Here is a 19930-nt window from a genome sequence, read left to right as displayed (position 1 = left end):
CAAACATAAAATGTTTGTGTTAAATTTTTCCATGGAACATACCTGCTACTCATTTCTCCCTCCCTGCCTCCCCTGCTCCTGCCCATTTTTCTTTTTTTTTTTTTTTATTTGAGAATAAGGAGATTGTTCATTTCTCTAAACTAAAAAAAAAAATTTTTGACAGTTTCTGCTGTGAATATTCTTCAGGCACATGACTAAGCATTTCCCTGTTCGTAAATAAAAAGCAAAAAGATACAGAAACTTTTCCCTTTTCCTTTCTTACAAAAAAGGCAGAAGGATACAGAAGCAATCGTTCAGAACAGGCTTTTAGTGCAGATTGTTATGCTTTCATTCACCTTGTTCAAGCTGCATTTAATTTTTTTTTTCTGCAGAAGAGATGTCTGTGCAATTGTACTGTTGGAAACCTTGAGCTGTATTGAGTGTCTGAATTCTAGTAAATGGTGAATGATAAATATTAAAACCAGAAGTTGTCAGACTTGTTGCATCTCTGTTTAATTTCTTTTTTTTTTCTATTTTAGTGGAAAGCCCACGATGGACTTATTTTAAAAACTGACTGGAACTCAGTGAACGATCTTATTCTTTCTGCAGGTGAAGATTGTAAATATAAAGTGAGTACTGATTAGCTTTTTAGGGAAAACTAAGTGTCCAAAAAAGATAGTAGGCTTTCTGATGTTTTCTAATTTTTAATAATACTTGGAAGCTCAAAATTAAATGGGAAGCCTTTCAGCTTTCAATAAAAACGTGTTACCCTAAGTTGTATTATTCAGCTTTCAAGAAAAACGTATTACCCTAAGTTGTATAAATACATCTTGTTCTGTCTAGTAGCATAATATTAGAATCAATTTTTTTTTTATATACGACAGAATAATAATAGGTAAAATGCAAGTGAAAGAAACTCCAGAAGGAAAATCTGTAGAAATATAGAAATGATTATTTGAAATAGTATAAGCTATGACATATACTGAAAAAGGTAATGACATATAGAATTAGCGGAGATAACGCTGCTGTTTTCTGTTACAGGAGCTTTAGTGAATCCCTTAAGAAATTTTTTGTTTACTATATACAATATCCAAAACACAGAGCACATACTGTGCTTCTTCCCTTAAGTGGGAATTTATTTTTAACTGTATCCTGTTGGGTTCTGTCATTCTCTTAAGCATATAATGGCTGTGATAAAAATGTACACAATTAAGAAATTAAAAAAAAAAAAAATATCCAAGTGTTAAAATCAAATTACTTCACACTCTGAACTGGCTTCCTGGTATTCTGTTGGCTTCAGTCGGGGAGAAAAAATCTCTTCGGTCTGGAAATTTGCAGAGGTGCCTCGCATTATTGGGAAACGAGTACAAATGGAATAAACCTTGTGGTTATTTTACAGACTCACGGTAATTTGCAGGGACCAAAAATCATTCGTTCAAAAATATTTTATACAGAATAATGTAATGTTTGCCATAGCAGCAAAGTCTATAAACCAATATTGATTAGGAATAACCTTTAATGGAAAATGAACTATATGTGATTTTTCTAGTTGCACAAAAAGCACTGAAATAACTTTCTGCAACTTCCATGATCGTGAGGGAAAATGATAGCTCTAGAATTAATAAAGGTATGCCTCAACTATGTTTATATAGATACATATTTAATTTTTTTAAAGGTTTGGGACAGTTATGGACGTCTACTGTACAGCTCACAGCCCCATGAATATCCTATAACGTCTGTTGCCTGGGCTGTGGATGGGGAATTATTTGCTGTGGGGTCTTTTCATACTTTGCGTCTATGCGATAAAACTGGGGTAAGTAACAACTCTTGGGAAAGAACCGATGTGGAATTGTACAAACATATTGATAATACAGTAAATATTCCTGAGGATATACATGTACCTGCGGGTATTTTTATCAGCAAAAATTAGTCATGACTTCCAGCACCTTTCTACTTGGGTGCATCTGACTAAAATATTGCCTTCTTGCTCTGCTTAGCTCTACTTCTAAATATATTTTGGGTTGGATACATTTTTTTATAGTATTTTGCCTTTCAGGACATTTTTCTGTGCGTTTTTTTTTTAGTTTTTATCCTTAAAAACACAAAGAGTTTACAAGAGTCTCTTGTAAGGCAATCATAAAACGCGGTTAGGAACCATGAAAAGCAAGGAGTGTATAACAATAACCTATTTTAAAAAGGAGGTAGACGATCAGTGTCTTGTGCTTTCATTATTTAGCTTTTTTTTCTTAAAAAAATACTAAGAGTTGACAAACACAGCTCACAAGGAGATCCAAAATTCAATTGCCAGGCCTTAGAAATGGTAAGGATAAAGCAGTAGTAGTAGCGAAGCTAAGAAAACATCCGTGCTTCTCCTTCTGATGGCTAGACAGGACAGGTTTTTCAGCTAAAGGCATACTTTAACCCTCTCATCTGAGCATCTCTATCTTAACTGTTGTGAGGGGAGAAAACCTCGTAAAGGAGATAGCATTGGTTTGGGGGTTGAATTTATTTTTTTTTTTTTTCCCCCCCTTACTTGAAGTTTTACTCCCAGTTTGTTGTTGTTGGCTTAGGGGTTTTTTCAGCTTGGTCTCCAATGAAAATTAATTTCAGGAGGTTTCATCTACCTTCATAGTATTCTAAGCAAGTTAGCCCAGAGCACAGATTGACCTGATCATCTGTGGATTTCCTGTGCTTCTGCAGATTTTTGTTCAGAGTCATGTTGTGCTGAACCTTGTTGGTTTGGGACTTTTATTGTCCCATTCTCTATGTTTTTACTTGTTGTGTTTGTTGCTCTTTTGCTCGGATTGAGAAGACAGCATTTGCTGTGGTGTTTCAGGCATCTTCAGGAGAGCATGGTTCTCCTTACCATGAACTTGAACTATGTGTTTCAAGTATTTTTATATTCGTGAAGAAGAGCCTTTAAAAATTATATGAGAAGAGGCATGCAGGATAAAATCTCTGAGTCTTCATATTTCACTTTCTGTACTGATTTCGGTTTTGCTGATCTTCGCTGACAGAAGTAAGTGTAAGCTAGGCATGAAATCTGAAGTAGGGATTACTTCTGTTTTCTGTGCCTTTTCCTCTTGCTTTGAAAACTTCCTATTGCTACTTAACCTGTGTGAGTACAATTTGATGATGATTATCTTGAAGGAAAACAAAAGTGCTCACATGCAATCTTTTGGAAAGTATTAATTTTCTGATTTTTAAAACATTTGTTTTGAGATCTACATATTTAAGATTTTTATGTTAAGGAGATTTTTATTACCTGTGCATTAGAAACACTCTAGAAAGCTAGAAGAGTGAAGGTAGTAAGTTGGAGCCTGAGGTGTGAACTTGTGCAAAAGACAGGGGTACACTACTCACGTAGGTAACAAAGATATGGAAGTACATGTAAAAGATAACGAGGTAAAGGAGGTATTTTCTGTCTCTTTGGTATAAGGCTGGAGAGCAGATTGCATTTTCCATCATCTGATGTTTTTCATCGTTGAAATTATTCTTTTAAAAGAAGATACATCTTCCTGTCCAATTTGTCTGCCTTGTTTTGTTCAAAATTGGGTACTCTTTCTCTCTGCAGAAGAAAATGGACAGATTGTCTCTATGCATACAGCCATGAAGACGATGCAGTTATGCCTCAGATGGTAGAAGGTGGGACACTCAGACGGGTGTTAAGTGGCTACACCACCAGTGGGGAGGGACATCTTTTCATGGCATTCGTCTGGCTGAGTTAATTTTAGGCACTGAGTGTGGGATTTTATCATTATCTTTCCCAGCTTGGTGCACGTATCTGCCCATAGACTTGGTGCTTCCCTTAGAAGGGTCCTTTAGGGTTGAATCAGAGCTTTCGTTCCTAGGCAAGGTGGATAGGAAGATTTTTCTCCATTTTAATACACCACTTAACTCCACTTAAAATGTAATTAAAGCAGTAATCTACCCTGACTGTTGCCTTTCCATCTCCCTATATAAATACGCTGTTGTAGAAGTGTTTATATACCTATACCATATTTCACTTGATGAAGCCATCTAAGATATATTTGTATAAAGCAATTTATATAATTACATGTGTGTTGGACTATATATATAACATATATTGGTTTAAACCATCAGACTAGCCATTAGTATTTTCTTCTCAAAACAGCACTTTAAACCATGCCCTCTTCTTCCACAACCACTTTCCATCCCCTTTTCGAGTGCTGGGATCACTGAGCTGTACCAGCAAGTGGTAAAGGGAAATAAATCCGCCCTTGCGTGGGTGAGGCCAACAATCTAAATTGCATTTTGCACTCAATATAGATTTATGCTTAAATGTGGCAAAAGACTGGTTCAGCGGAAGAGGAAGAAAACGACTAGATTTCTTTTTCTGCTGTCATGTGTGCTGGTTTGTTGGGTATAGCTTTTGTTTCGGATCCCCAGGGCTTTACTGTTTTTCTTGCTAGTTATTATGTAACATAATTTACTGTAAGTATGGTTCCAACTCCTGCTAGCTGAAAACCAGTAATTTTTTAATCAGTGTTTAATATTAAACAGGCTTGTGGACTTTGTTTGAAATTTTAATGCAGGTAGGTTTATTTTTTCATAAAATTAAGGGTTCCTTTACCTAGTTTATGACTCAGCTCTTAAAGAAACAAAGGCATGTACAGTAGCTAGTGCCAGATGCCTTTGTCTGTTTAGCAGCTAACAATGATAATTTATTATCTTAAAAGTCATGATTTTTCATGAAAGTTTCTTTCCTGACATTGAATGTAAATAGTTACTAAAGAAGTAGCTTTGCTGGTATTGAGGGAAAAGGAAGAATGATTCACATACCACCAGAGTGATGGAGTTTGAAGAGAACCAGACCTGGCTTTTACTGGTCAACATAGACATTTTTATTATGTCTGATGTAATGGAGCTGTATTGGCAAATTGCTCCTCAGGGAGCCATCAGGCGATATATATATCTCATTAACTCTTCTCTAGCATATGTGTTCAGTTTGGGGACATAATTAAATTAAATTCTGTTAGTGTATGTTCTTTTCTCCTATTCTTTTCTTTCTACCTGGATACTTTGTTCTAGCAGCTTCACGTTAAAAAAGAAAACTACAAATCTAATAGTAACTTCTAGAAGTTTTATTTCTTCATTTAAAAGTCACTTTTGTTCCAATAACAATATGTATAGAAAATAAATTATTATGGCTGTCCTACAGAATACCAAACAAAATCTATTTAATGTTGACGTTTGTTGCCTGCTTTAGTACCCACAATCGTTAATCCTGCAGAGAAGGCTAAGATAAATTTTTAAAGTATATATATTGCAATGTAAAACTGGATGTATTGATGGGTAGTCTTTAGCCTTCCTGGAGTTCACAGTTTTTTCAGAATCTAATCACTTGGATGGAGGGCAGTGCTTAAAAAGTTCATTTATGTAAGCTATTTCCTGTGGCTCTGCATGCTTCCCTTGACATTACTGATCAGGTCAAAATATTTACACAGTAAGAGATGGTAAGAATGACTGAAATTCACTGATTTCCTCCTTCCCCGCTCCACTCCCACATAAGTATCTTAGAAAACGGACCATACCCATCCGCTCTAAAGACAGGTTGCTTTCCCAGTGCCTTGGAGAGTATAGAAGGATAATTGATAAAAAAACTTTGAAGTGAAACGCTGTGGTCAAATTAATCCTTTTAAAATTGCCAGCAAAAGTTCACAGAGATGGACATCAAATTTGTATTTTAACAACACTAAATATATTCATGCCTTTGTTGCCGGGAGGCCTTTTAGATTTTTTCTTCCATGAATGATTTATGTACCCTTTACGGGGACTGGTCAGTTTTATTTGATTTTTGGTTGTTATTTTCCAAATTAATTGTGCTCTTGTTGAACACTTTTTTGGTTAATGTTTATCTACGGTCTGTTTTCCTAAATAAGTTGATGTTTGTTTGCTAAATAGTGCCCTTGGATTTATTTTTATCATGATTTTATCACTATGCTTAGTGAATGCTCTGTAATGGAAGCAGTTCTCTGCATAGATCTGTAAGTTCATGTTTTTAAATGATGATGCACATTCTACAAACTTTCTCCTTTATTACAGGATGAATTGTGGCCATTTGACTAGACTGGTAGGTTGCAGATTTGACTGATTCTGTTATATGTGGCTTTTTATATTCCATGGCTTGCTCCGTGGAATGTCTAATGTTGCTAGAAGTTCTATAAGAAACATTTGGAAAACTTAATAAAATTTAGGGAATAATGCCTAATATCTATAGAAAATAAAGGAAAACTTTCTGCAAGTGTAAAAACTACTCCTCACCTGCCACTCCATTTAAAACAAAAAAATACTGAGCTCGGCGATGACATGTTTCTATTCAGCTTTTTCTCAAAAGTGCAGACTTGAGCTTAATCAGAGTTAATTACATTAATTGGATATCCAGGGTTAGTCATATGTTAAATAGTTATCAGTATTTGTCCTTTTTTCCTAAAGTTTTTAAACTAACAGAAATGAGGAAAAAAAGCATCTAAGAATTTTAAAACTACAATATAGCAGGCATCTACAGAGAAGCTTTGAAAATAATTTCAGTGTTTAGCATTAAAGCCATGATTTCCATTCAGGACGGTAAATTATACTACCATTATAAAATTAACATAATTTATCCTTTAAATTAACATTTGCTATTAGACAAACGTAAAAGAGAGCGCGCGATTTTGGAGGTTACTGCACGTAGTGCATATGTGTTCAGAGTATTCTGATCGTGCTGAATTGTCCTAAACTAGAGCACTACGAAAATCCAAGCAAATCTGTTTTCTATAGAGTTACAATGAGCTTTGATCCCATTACATTTAGTTTTAGTCTTGTTTCACAGAGATATGCATTTGGCAGCGTAACAAATATAAGGTTTTTTCCTGCGCTGTCTCTATTTCATCTACCTTTATTAACAGTCATGATCCTGAATTCTTTGTAGCTCAATAAAAGAAAAAATGTTATGGATAGGTTTTCCATGGAGTTATGTTGTTGACCAGTTCTTTCCAAGTTGGCATATTTTAATTTATTAGAATTGGCTAATGTAACTTCTGGAAGAAAATGAAAACATATGGATCATCTATGGAAGTAATAATCTATTTAAAGAAGTACATCAATGTTTCATTTTCTAAGGCTAAGAATTTATATGGGACAGTTTGTCATCCTGTTTTTAGTTCTTGGGTCTAATAATTGTGAGAATGGGCTTGAATTTAAGGAGAGTTTTAGATATCCTTTGTTTGTTTTTGTTCTTCTAATACACGGCTTAATACTGACCTGGAGGTCATGGCTTCATTCTTGATAATTCACGTTAATTACTGGGGTCAAGTCCAACAAATGTTTAAGAAGGCAACAGGAGCCCTTCATAGTTTTATTCTTCACTAGTTGTGTCAAGGATAGTTTTCTCCTCTTCAGGTATATTGCCCTATATTCACAAGTAGCACTGGATTTCCTTACCTCCAGTTATGCATATTGTCTCTGGTTTGTAGAATCTCTTGTGGATTCCTGTGTGATAGGAGTTGAAAGACCAGTACGTCTCATATTCTAAAATATCATTACATTTTATACTCAGTAAAATATCAAGGGGGTGTGTGTGTATTTAAATACATGTATACATATATATTTCCCACGAGCTAATTCCATATATGTGTGCGTAGTCAGGTGTTTCTAATGCACCTAAGTATGGATTTGCTTTGGATAAGTGATTTTTCTGATCTTGTAAGATCCAATTTGCCTTCCATTACATCAGAAAATTAATAGTCATTTTCTGACGAGAAGCTTCTGGGCAGTTTGCACTAAAGTGTTGGCTCATCACTCAGAAGTAGTGAGAGCTGATTGCCAGTTTTTAATGGACATTCAGACTATAATATATTTTCGGGTGTCATCTGCCTCTGCACTAATGTGAAATGCCCTGTGGGGCACAAGGGAAATGGAGTCTTCACTTAAAAAAATAAATAGAGGTCCATAGTTTCAGAGGACCTGAACTTTCTTTGTCAGACTTGGATCAAAGGCTGGTTCTAGCACACTTGTCTTGGTTTATAACAGTTGGAGAATAAAAGGACAAGAGCAGGTATTTGTTGTTAGTCCATTCTGTGCTCTGATTCCTGGAATGGATCGTGGGGGAGACTGCACATTGTCTTTTCACAGACAAAGGCAAAATAACGGGCAAAGACTGTTACTAAAGTCAGTGGATTAGGTATGCTGTGTATGTGTAGATTCTGGCATCATGGGGAGGGTCAGCACTGTAAGCTTGAGTTCAGCTTATGTCGGCATTCCCTGTTCAGAGTTCCACATGCTGGTAAACAGCCGAAACACGGAGCAGCCAGAACAACCCAGTGTCCTCTGCACAGCTGTCATCAGTAGTACTCTTATCATTTAAAATATAAGAAAATACTTTTCCCCCCCTCCATGTTTGTTTTTTTTTTTGTCAAATTGTTTATGCTGTGGTTTTATGGGGATAACCATATTGTGTTCATTCCAGAAATAGTAACTAACTAGATCCTTCCTATTGAGTCTTGGAGCATCAGTATAATACATGTGAAAGACTGTCCCTCTTCCTGGGACACAGAGTTCCCTGAATCTGCTCATTGAAATAATTTCACCCATGTCTCAAGAGCCTCCTCAGTTTCCATTTACAGAAGTCGGAGAGTATTCAATGACTATAATACTTCATCTTTTTTACTACACTGTGCAGTCAGAAAAGGGGAGCTTAAATTATTGCTTGTATGTATTTATTTAATATAATGAAACTTTTATAACTACTGTTTTTATTCTTGAGAGTGTTCGTTGAATTCAATGAAAAATTAACTATGACACAGGAAAAGAATAAGCCACACAGTAATACCCAAGTATAATATTGCAACTAATGTTAGATCAACATTCATACGGTCATTCATATAGGCATATTCATAATTTTCTTAAAAAAAAACCCACTTCAGTGTATCTAGGAAATACGCAGCAGCTATTTCGGTTTTTAAAAATTGTTCCTATCTTGCGAATGGAGAGCTAAATGACTTTTATTATAACATTTTGTGTACATGATAAATGTACCAGACATCTGCAGGGAGTATGAATCACTGGAGTGGTCTGAATTATACTGAGAGCTTTCAAAAATAACTGGAAAATAAAACTTTGTAACTGATTTATATTTATTTTATTTCATATTTTAATTTAGGTTGTAATCTGGAAATATTTTACTGAGCATTTAACTACCAAAAAAAAAAAAAAAAAAAAAAGACTTCTGGTTTAAAAGAAGAAAAAAAAGTCGTTTTGGAAGTGTATCCTCTCTGAGCTGCAGTGTATAATAAAAAATAGCACCAAAGCCACGTTCTTCAAGCTCCTTAAACTGGTTCTTAGTTGACAGCTCGATGCCCCTTTTATTATTCATTCTGACTGATGGGTAGATTCTTGATCTAAGGGAAATGACCTTCGAAACAGCCTTGTCTGTTTGGGAGGATCCCAATATTCAGTTTTAAAATAGTGCTTCTTCAAACTGTTCTCAGATCTGGCCAGCTGTGAAAAATATGTCTCGGATGTAGGACATTTAGAGCCTTCTCTGAGTGTGCTTGTTACAATCATTTGTCCTACAACCTCAAGAGCTTACTCATTTGCCATATAAGGATGTGAGACATAGTTAAATATTATGCTTTTAATTACTAGAGAGTGTTTCATCCAGAATTCATCCCGTTGAGACAAAAAGAGTAGGTTATGGACTCTTCTCCAAAAACTGTAATTACCCTCCCTGACTGCAGATCATATAGGCAGTGAATGGCGTGTCTGTCAGCCAAGAGGCATGGAAGCTGAAGCCTTACAATTGAGTGCTTGAAATTGAAAATTCAGTCAGTGCTGACATTGTCTTTCGCTCACCCTTACGAGCGCAGGCAGTAAAAGAGCCTTAACTCAGTAGGTCATCTTACATATATTCTGCAAATCATTAGCACAACTCGGGGGTTGAATTTCGTCCCGTTGTGTTGCCCTGCTATTGAACGTTTAAGTCTGACACCTTTATTTCACTGTAAAAATTGTGATTTCATTTTTGTATAAATCATGTGAAGACTTTGTGTGAAGGACTTGGTATTTCTTGGGTTTTATGTGTACTGCAAAAGAAATCAGAATACGAAATGTGTTAGAAACATTAGGTGAGTATTTTCTTCCAACTGTCTCCCCTTTGGTATAGTATCATGTATCCAAAAGTCATGAGAATCCAATGTCTACATTTAACTTCAATCACATGGGTTTTTTCTTACTGATTTCATTCTTAAGATTTCAAATATATTTGAATATTTGCGTAGTTCTTCAATTGCTAAGTGATTTTTTGCAATATTCCATTACACAGTTCTGAAGAGGCAATAGTTGAGATTTACTTCTTGTTTTAAAGCCTGGTTTAATGTCTTCCTAAAAGTCCATGAAAGAGTTTGGTTTGTTTGGGTTTTTTTTGTCATGCATTTTCAGAGAAACACTTGTTTGGAGATTTGGGATGATTTGTATGAACTGTATTTCTGAGATGCAAGAAATAGCAGTGTCTTGGACTGAAAATCCTTCTAGTTTTTGACAAGTATATATTAATAAGGATCCAGCTAAACTTTAGAGGAATCTTGTACATAAGACTGAGGGAATTTAAGAGTAAAAACTATTTGCTGGAGGAAATTGAATTGAAAAGGAACAAAATTAGATTTAGTACTAAATGTAATGCCTCTCTCATAACTACATTCATGCTGTGGATCAGAAGGAAAAAAGCAAATGCTAGTTTTAATAACTCTTCCTTGTTCTTTGGGCTGGGGGGGGTATAATTTTTTTTTTTTTTTTTCCAATGCTAATAGACTGAAATGTGGTGGGGCATCAGAGGGTAAGGAATCACGTGCTGTTGCATTGAAGTGCATCCCCATCGCACTGGAACAGGCGATTCTGTGGCAGGATGGGGGGCAACGTGCCCTGTGCTGAGGCAGGCAAAGAATTAAAACATTAAATGCAGCTTACGTCCTGTTGCTAGAGAGTATAAAGCTAATTTTTTTTTTTTTATTATTATTAAAAGCCTGTTTTAGCAGCCAGCCCGCAGTTTGCAAGCTTCTGTGTAAGCTCTGGTGCTGTTTGCCTGAGGCTGGCGAGCTGCTTGGGCAGCGCAACGTGTCTCCAGGTCCACTGCTGCTTTCACTGCTCCCTGGCAGCCCAGTAATTTGGGGCTTCCATTTAAAAGTTAACAAACCAAACTGATAAGTGTCATTTAGGTGGTGTAAACCGGTAGTAGCAGCTGAAGGAAAGTGTTAGCTGCAGTGCCACAGACATGTATCCTCCAGGTCCTCCAGTTAGCAGGAACATGTCCAGTGACCCTGTTCTGCCTACTATTTGAATTTCTAGCTGCATGGGAAAGCAGGCACACTACTTATTTTGACAATAAGATTCTGCAATAGAGTTATTTAACCTGTGCTTCATTAAGCTGTGATACTCCTCTGTGAGCACCTCTTAATTAGTCTAAAACGAACGCAACGCACAGCTATTGTCTGTGGTTCTCTCCAAAGCTAGACCAGATGTCACTGCTTTGATTGCAGTAATGCTTTGATTTTTTTTGTTGTTGTTGTTATTGCAAGCATAGCCACTGGAAATTTTTAAGACATCCTTCCCCTGTACAGTAACAAGAGAGACTAGAGAAAAAGGTAGGTAAGGCATCAAGCTTCTTTTATTGCGTTAGGAGGAGAACAGGCATCGCTTTCAGAGCTGTTTGTAATCCAGCAGCGTCCCAGATGTTAGAAGCACGGAGAGCAGCAAGACAAGAGCTTTGCGCTTCTCTGTGTGCTGGGACAGGAATGCTCTGCCTATCCGGACTGATTTTGCCCTGGCCTTGCTGTTTCTGTTCTTGGGAACTGCAGTTGCTGCAGCATGAACTGAACGCATCACACTTAAGACCATTGCCCGTTGCACCCATGCGACTGGTATAATTGTTTCTAAGTGCGTTGATTTAATTTTTCTGCAGTGATTTGTCTAGATTTATGAATGACTTAAGTGCACTTTAAATGTATTGTGACTAGATAACCTTCGCCTAATGAACTTCAGGCATTGTGACATCTTTAATTTCTGCTCTACCTGATGGTTTTCCTTTTTTGTATCTTTGATTTTTCAAGAGTCTGACTTAAGACATCCAATCTCTTTGGTTTGCTTATTCAAGCTGTAACAAAAAGCGAATTCACTGATGTTTCTTAAAAAATTATAACCCTGCAAATCTATTTGTTACAATAAATTATTTCCCAAAAGGACAAAAAATATTTAAGAATCCTCTTCTCCTTTTTCTTCAAGTGGTCTTACGCTTTGGAGAAGCCAAACACTGGCAGCATATTTAATATCGCTTGGTCTATTGATGGCACTCAGCTAGCTGGAGCGTGTGGAAATGGACATGTTATTTTTGCCCATGTTGTGCAGCAACGCTGGGAGTGGAAGAACTTTGAAATAACCTTAATTAAGAGGAGAACTATGGAGGTAATGTTCACAGTTCAGAGCTGTGCGTTCTGATTACTAGATTCCTAAGGCTTTGTTAAATATAAAATGGGAATTTTTAATCTTTGATAAAACATTCTCCTTTTTTTTTTTTTTTTTCTGCATGTCTATAACTGAAAATGCTTTAAGATCATAAAACAGCCAGAGTTAACAAACGGTATAAATAATTATCAGTTGTACAGAAGATGAGGTCCATGTTAACCAAACCATACCACCAGATGGACCAGAATCACATAACTCTGAATACTTTATCCACCAGAAAAATACGAAGCTGATTTGAAGAGAACGTGAAATTAGCTGAGAGGCCACTTACAAGAGAAAGATATATAAGGTGTAGTTGGGAACTGTCAGTGTTAGGTTAATGGTTGGACTAGATGATCTTCAAGGTCTCTTCCAACCTTGATGGTTCTGCGATTCTGATAATTTCAAGTATAATAAAAATGTTTATGCAGAAAACAATACAAATACATTAGCCAAAACCAGAGCTTCTTATTAAATATTACAACGTTTTTGCGTTATTTGCAATGTTACAGCAAATTGTGCATTGTTAAGTCTAACAATACCTGTCAGCAAAGACGAAGCTGCGTAACCCAGTGTAGATAATATAGAGGAGCTTTCTATACCTAATCTGCGTTTGTGAGTTGTTGGAGGCACTGATGCGTTGTTTTGCAATGGGTTGCATAATGGTGAAAATCAAATCACCCTCAGAATGGTGACATCTTAAAACAAAACAAAACAAAAAAAAAAACCCAAACCCTAACGCTTTAGTGAGATTCGTTATATCCCTGTTAATGAGGCTGTGATGAATGTTGCTGTCTTAAGGCATTTCCAGATAGATTTGGTTTGCTGACTGTAACTGTAAAGAGTTGTAATGTGCTTTTCTGCACCACGCATTGTATTACAGCCTAGATTCAGATCTTCCAAAGCTGCAGAAGTTTGTCGTCTATCACGTAACATACATCAGGTACCTGCGTGGTGCTTCCAGCCGAGTGTGGAGCCATAGGCATTGACCTCAGTGGGACCTGCCAAGTCTCAGCACTGCTGGAAATGAAACAGGCCCCTACATGTGGTTTCTGGAGCTTAAGTTTAGGATCCTTCTTTTGAAAAATCTTGGCGTGAATCCACATTTAGGTTACCAAATATCTGGGAATTAATACAAAAATATGAATTTTTACCTTCTAATTTGTCCTCTGTGTTCCCAGACACTGACTCACAACATTCACTCTCTGAACACTGGGATAATATAAGATTTCCATTCTTACAAATTTTCCAAATTACACATTTGGTATTGGACACCAGGCCAATATTTTCAATATCGAAGTAAGTTCCTAAATTCCTAATTAGGCCCTTTAAATGTTTCTTGGTCTTGATTCTTTTAATGTTGAATATGTAATTGGGAAAAGTTGTAACAACAGAAATGCTGTATTATTACAATTTGGTCCGGTGGGTGGGATAACATGAGTCAGTGTCTGGGAACACAGAAGACAAATTAGCAGGTAAAAATTCGTATTTCTTCTTTCATTCCCAGACATCGACTCGTAACAGATGGGCTCTCTGAATAATCTCCAGGGTGTTTGAATATGCAAACAACTGAGGAAGTATAGCTAACCCCAATTCAGGACAAATTTTTTATTTTATAGTGATTTTTATTTTATTCCTCTATATTTACGTAGGAAAATACCGCCTGCAGAAAATTTCTAGAGGCATTCTTTTTTTCTGAGTATTACAATAGCTAAGTTAATTATGAACATATCACTGTGGTGGACATAGCAATTAATATGTCTTTGGAAATAGTGTCTAGGCTTTCATAATAATTGAGTTCAGTCCTTGTTTTGCAATTGGTTGCATAATGGCGAAAATCAAAAAGAAGTTGCCACCCCCAGAATGGTGACATCTTAAAACAACAACAAAAACAAAGAAAACAACGCAACAAAAGAACTCCGAACAAGCAAGCAAAAACCTGTCATAAGATACCTCCTTAGATTTTAGCTGACTAAAATCTTTGAGCTCAAAAATCCGTGTTGATTACAGGCACCCTGTGATTTTCTCGAAACGTTGTCATTTGAGCAAACTTTCACAGAAATGGCAAAGGCACGGCCTGCTCACCAAGGCTATCTCCTACATTTCCCTTACTTGAGTGTGTGGTAGCATTAAAAATATATGCTAGAGCTATACAACGTCTAGAGAACATATCCTTATCCAAATCCTGGATATCGTTGAATCGTTTTGGTGGGATCATGCTGGGATTGCTGAAGTATTATATTTCAAATGTTTAAATAATCAGCATCTGAACACTGAATCTTAAAATGGGAACTTTCAGACGTCCTTGATCTCAGATGATTTTTCTCAACCTCATGCATAATACTGCACTTAAACCTTACGTATTCCAAGTGCACACTAATTACTTCTTTCTTTTAAGGAACTCCATCCAGCTCTTTGGTAATTATTCATTATTTATTCAGAGTTTATAGAACCTTGGAGTTTAAGTTGTGCTGTGAGAGTGCCTCTTCCCACATGGATATGTTCTGCTAATGGCATAATAATATCACATGTACTTATTATAAGAAAGAATATGGTATTTTACTAGTTAGTTTTCATTTCAGTTATTGTTTTATTCAACAAAATTTTTCTTTTGATTAGGTGCACAACGTTATTAATGATGCAGTCGATTTGTTGGAATTCCGTGACAGGGTTATCAAGGCCTCTTTGAACTATGGGCATTTGGTCGTTTCAACTTCCCTTCAGTGTTACGTGTTTTCGTAAGTAATACAAATTTCATGAAGCTTTCTCGAGTTTATCTAGCGGTTGTAAGAGAGTAGCAGAAACTTTATATGACGTGCAGTAGTTAATGTTCAATTTTTTTTTTTAACTAGTTGAAAGTCTATATGGAACCATCATCTACAACAAAACGTAGTAGAGTAGAGTTGCCCTCCTGTCATTCTTTTCTTTCAGCTTCTTGCTGGTGCCGTGACTGCCTGTTCATTTTACTCCAAAAATTTGTCAAGCTTTCTTTTCATGTAGAGGCAGCAGGAGTGGTGGCTGGATGCGAGTGTATTTATGCCTCCTTCTAGGGACTCCTTTTTTTTTTTTTTTTTTTTGGATACTGCTTCTGGCATGCCATTATTTTGGAATAGAGTAGGAATGATTCAATCCTGTATCATGTTTTAAGAACATGATATTCTTTTTCGTATGCTGAAATTTAGAAGTTTACTCCTAAAGGCACTTAATCTGTTCAGTGAGATGACTAATGCTGAACAATAATGCAGTCTGTAATAGGGCAACTCTTATCCTACCTCAGGATCACTGTATAAGAGCTGAAACTTTATTCAGAAATATTTTAAAACTATGTTTGTTTCATATAAATACGATTTTGCTGTTTACTAAGACTCCTAGGTCAGCTGCTGCTAGCGGGAAGGGATGCGAAAATGAAGACAGAAGTGTTACTGGACTATACTGCGTGGTTATCAGTGTTACTTGGCTTCCTAAATGCTGTTTTCATTTTGAAAACCTCCCTTTTTAGGAATGTTAGATGATTAAAATGTGTATGCTGTACTTAGTGAATTCAGCTCCATATTAGCAATGATACGTGAAGGTTAGCAGCTTTAACCTTTTTTTTTTTTTTTAATTTTCAGTACAAAGAACTGGAATACACCACTGATCTTTGACCTGAAGGAAGGAACAGTTAGTTTGATTCTACAAGCAGAAAGGTAATTAACCACCTGTAATGCTCAATATTCGCTGTGAACGTGCATTTCCTAAAACTGTTGTATAATGTAAGCAGATATTGAAATATTAAAATGGACAGAAACTATACAGTATTGTTAAGTAGCACCTAAAGGCTTAGCTGGTATATTTTCTGTAGGTCTGTGATGGTGGTGATGAATCTTTTCATAATGTATGCTTATACTCTTATTTATGGAAGAAATCTTTTGATATTATGCTAATATCTGAGGGGTTTGATGGTTTATATTACTTTTTTGAACTGGAATATATTTTATGTAAATTTTCTTTGGACTCTGATTTTTATTAAAAATGTTGCCAGGTATGCCAAATAAAAAATAGTTTTCTTTTTCTTACATATTTTTATTTATATTTGCAAGAAATTACTGGGGTTTATTCTCAGCTAGAAAAAAACTTTAATCTCTATTTCCTGAAAATGATTTGTCAAAGAGATCATTACGTATGCTTTCGTAGAAAGTCTTTCAAAGGACTAAGAATAGGAGCAGAGCTCAAAAATCTTGAGTTTTGATTATAGTCTCAATTCTCACGGAGAAATATTGTTGGACAACTATTTCAGCAAAGTGCAGCGCAGCTCTCACTGCGTTATTGAGTGGCCCAGATTAAACACGCATGTCCTCGTCTACAGAGATACAGCAGTAGAGGACGGGTAAGCAAGTGGACAGGATTTTGAAGATCAGTTTCTAGATTTGGAGTTTTGTGCTGCCGATTAAAAGTAAATTTTGAAAACGTGGCCCGGATTCTTTGGCAGTGTAGGTGAACCTCAGGTTTTGGTAAAACCAGCCTACTTTGACAGATACATGTGCAAACAGGCAGTGATTGGTAACGTTTACAATAGCTGAGGGTTTAACAACTGGCTTTTTGTTTATGGATGTTTTGTGTCCATAAAGTGTACACGCTGTACTTACCAGTTATTGTTACACAGAACTATTTATATTCTGTATAAAAGTTTGCCATGTATTCCTGCAAAAAAGTTACTTTTCCCTAAAGCCCTGCATCATAATAGATGGTGATCAGTTCATTAGAAGTGTCTTCTGTTTGCTTTCCATTATAATCCAGTCGTACGGAAGGAGGTGATACAGGTAATACTAGTTCAGAGCTACCTGTGAACATTAAAGCTGTTTCTCACATACATAACACACAGCACTGCCTCATGGGGTGGTGTGTGGGGAGAACCGTCTGCAGCTGTATGCTTTGTCACCAGGAGTTACAAAATTTAAATCTTATAATACCTGTAACACGTACGGTGATTCCAGATAATAAATTTTTCTCAAATAAAAAGATAACGTTCACATTAAAACTGGAGTCTTCCATATAGGACTTTCAGAATATTGACTTTGAAATGTAAGGCTTAGAAATTCCGTAGTTTTAACTGAAAACAATTGCAGGATATTAGACAATTACCTTCAAATTGTTGAAACTGTCATCGTGCTTTTCTGTATTATTTTGTGAATTACTTTTTGGGCGGGTTTTTTTGTTGTTTTTTTTTTTTTCTTTTTTTGTAGGCATTTTCTTCTTGTGGATGGTGGAGGACTTTATTTATATTCATATGAAGGAAGATTAATTTCCTCTCCAAAATTTCCAGGAATGAGAACAGACTTTTTAAATGCCCAGACAGTATCTCTGAGCAACGATACTCTAGCAGTAAGAGACAAAGCTGATGAAAAGAGTAAGTTCTCTGTAGAGTTCCATGTTTGCTAATAATTCCTAACGAGGTTTTCAACATCTTTACATTTAACTTTGCTGAGCATAGTTATGGTAAAGCACAAAACATAAACAATTTATCTATGATACAAATTAAAAGATACCGTTTATTATAAAAATGAATTTAAACGTTGAGTCTTGCTTAACTTTGATGAAAACACTTCAAGAGAATGATGTATGTCTCTGGACTTGCTGATGCATTAGACACAACTGGGAGATGTGGGACATTTGCAGGAAACACTGGAGCAGTAGGTTTTCACTTTCGGACGTGACTTCTTTAGAAAAAATTACCTCATCAACTTTTTCTGCTTGATTGCTGCTCTTAGAAGCTACCAGTACATTAGCTGGGATTAATTTTAGTTCTCGGATGTTCTTTAATTTGGGGGGGGTGGAGTTTGTATCTTTACAGCAGCTAAGTTTTATATGCAGCCCATATGACTGTAGTCACGAGGCTGGGATGTCCTGTCCCAGTGTTGTGCCCTTGAAGATTTTTATGCTCTTAAATTTTGTAGTTTGGCATCAAAAGCACTATAATTCGAAAACACAATGAGCTTCAGGTAAATTTTTGCATTAATGAGTGGTGCAGGAATATCTTTTTGTCCTTCAGCTTTTTTTTTTTTTTTCCCCTGTGTTCTATCTCTTGATGCAAACATGTAAGTTTGCCTTGTGCAGCAGTTTAAATTTAAAGTGTCTGCTGGAGACAGACAGTTCCATTGCTGGAAAACCTATGGCACTGTGACTTTGACTTCATAACTCTGCATTTATAGGCCATACAGATTTTACAGTGCGGGGCTGCCGTGCTGTCTATAGCTGTATTTCTCCTGTGATACAGCCAGTAAGGGGATTACCAGTGGGAACAACTATGCGCAGGAGGTGCTGTTATTGCAGAATGAAACAGCAAAAACTTCCTGCCAGTGGTTCCAACTGACACTAACTCAATCTATTATCTATAACTGTTATCCTAGGCTTAATGATTAGATTTTACACAGGTTTAGAATTTTAGAATGCTTTGTCTTGCAGCAAGGAACCACCATATTTATCATCTTTTTGCCATATTAAAAAACCTTTCAGTGGGAAGTACAAAAGAAGATCCTGGCAGGGAGTTAGCTCTTTAGTACTGATTGCATGGTAGTTTTCTCAGCATATAACCTGCAACTTAAATTACTTGGTGAATGAAGAAAATCTTTGTAATGATCCTTTAAAATAGCCCTCCCCAAGCAAAAGAAAAATTCGGTGAGGTTTTTCTCACTTCCTTGTTACGAAGCATTTTTGCTACTCTGTACAGCTTATGTATTTTTTTTCTTGTACATCCTTTTGTGTGAGAACAGATTCTTTCATTTTGAATCATTATTTTTAAGAGTAGTAATATAACTGTAATGCGTATTTCGTTTTTAAAGGAAAATTACTTCAGAAAATATTATCCTCAAGCACCAAGACATTAAAGATATCTAAAATAGCTGTGTAGTAATTAAAATGGAATTTAATCAGCAAAAATACATTTCAGTGTAAATTATTTGGAAGAAAGCAATAGTTTGCAGAAGTAGTATAAATGGATCAGTGAAAAGTATTTTATTTCTGATCTTTTTGTGTCTGTATATTACACAAGTGTATGTATGTTTGTGTATTATTTAATCTAGAGATTTTATTTTATTGCCATATTGGCACCTTGATGCTGTTAGAATAAAACTAATACAGATATTTAATTAAATGGTGGTTATATAGAAAATTCATCCATAAATACTGACTGCTGTCTATATGCATGTGTAGAGACATATCTCATAGAGGCATACCTCTTGCCCTGTTCCCCTGCCCATCTATCCTGAGCAGACTGAAGAGCATCTCCACCCCTGACCATTCCTAGTCGTGTCCTGATGGTCTTGTGAGACAGTTCTGCATGCAGGCTAATCTTCATCAAAACTCTACTTTACAGAGGCTGGGTTTCTGGCTAATGTTTCCAACATAAGCTCTCCAAATTATTCCATTGATAGGAGCTTCCATCAGCGCAATGAGTAGGGGTGGGGTTTGTTTTTTTTTT

At 36.1% G+C, this 19930-nt stretch overlaps 1 protein-coding gene across 4 annotated transcripts in view; it reads left to right on the top strand.

Moving 5' to 3' along the window:
* Positions 1-19930, top strand: part of IFT80 (intraflagellar transport 80) — a 56149-nt gene that overhangs the window by 21941 nt on the left and 14278 nt on the right. For all 4 annotated transcript variants that reach the window (XM_026854771.1, XM_026854773.1, XM_026854770.1 and 1 more), the window contains 6 exons: positions 519-608; positions 1655-1792; positions 12256-12435; positions 15094-15212; positions 16086-16160; positions 17697-17860. In XM_026854771.1, the coding sequence (XP_026710572.1) occupies positions 519-608; positions 1655-1792; positions 12256-12435; positions 15094-15212; positions 16086-16160; positions 17697-17860 (766 nt within the window). The remainder of the gene's footprint in view (positions 1-518; positions 609-1654; positions 1793-12255; positions 12436-15093; positions 15213-16085; positions 16161-17696; positions 17861-19930) is intronic.

This window comes from Athene cunicularia (assembly GCF_003259725.1).
Source record: "Athene cunicularia isolate RWA chromosome 9 unlocalized genomic scaffold, athCun1 chr9_part1, whole genome shotgun sequence".
Lineage (NCBI taxonomy): Eukaryota > Metazoa > Chordata > Aves > Strigiformes > Strigidae > Athene > Athene cunicularia.
Note: the sequence above shows the minus strand (reverse complement) of the source record. Positions and strands in the feature narration are given on the sequence as shown.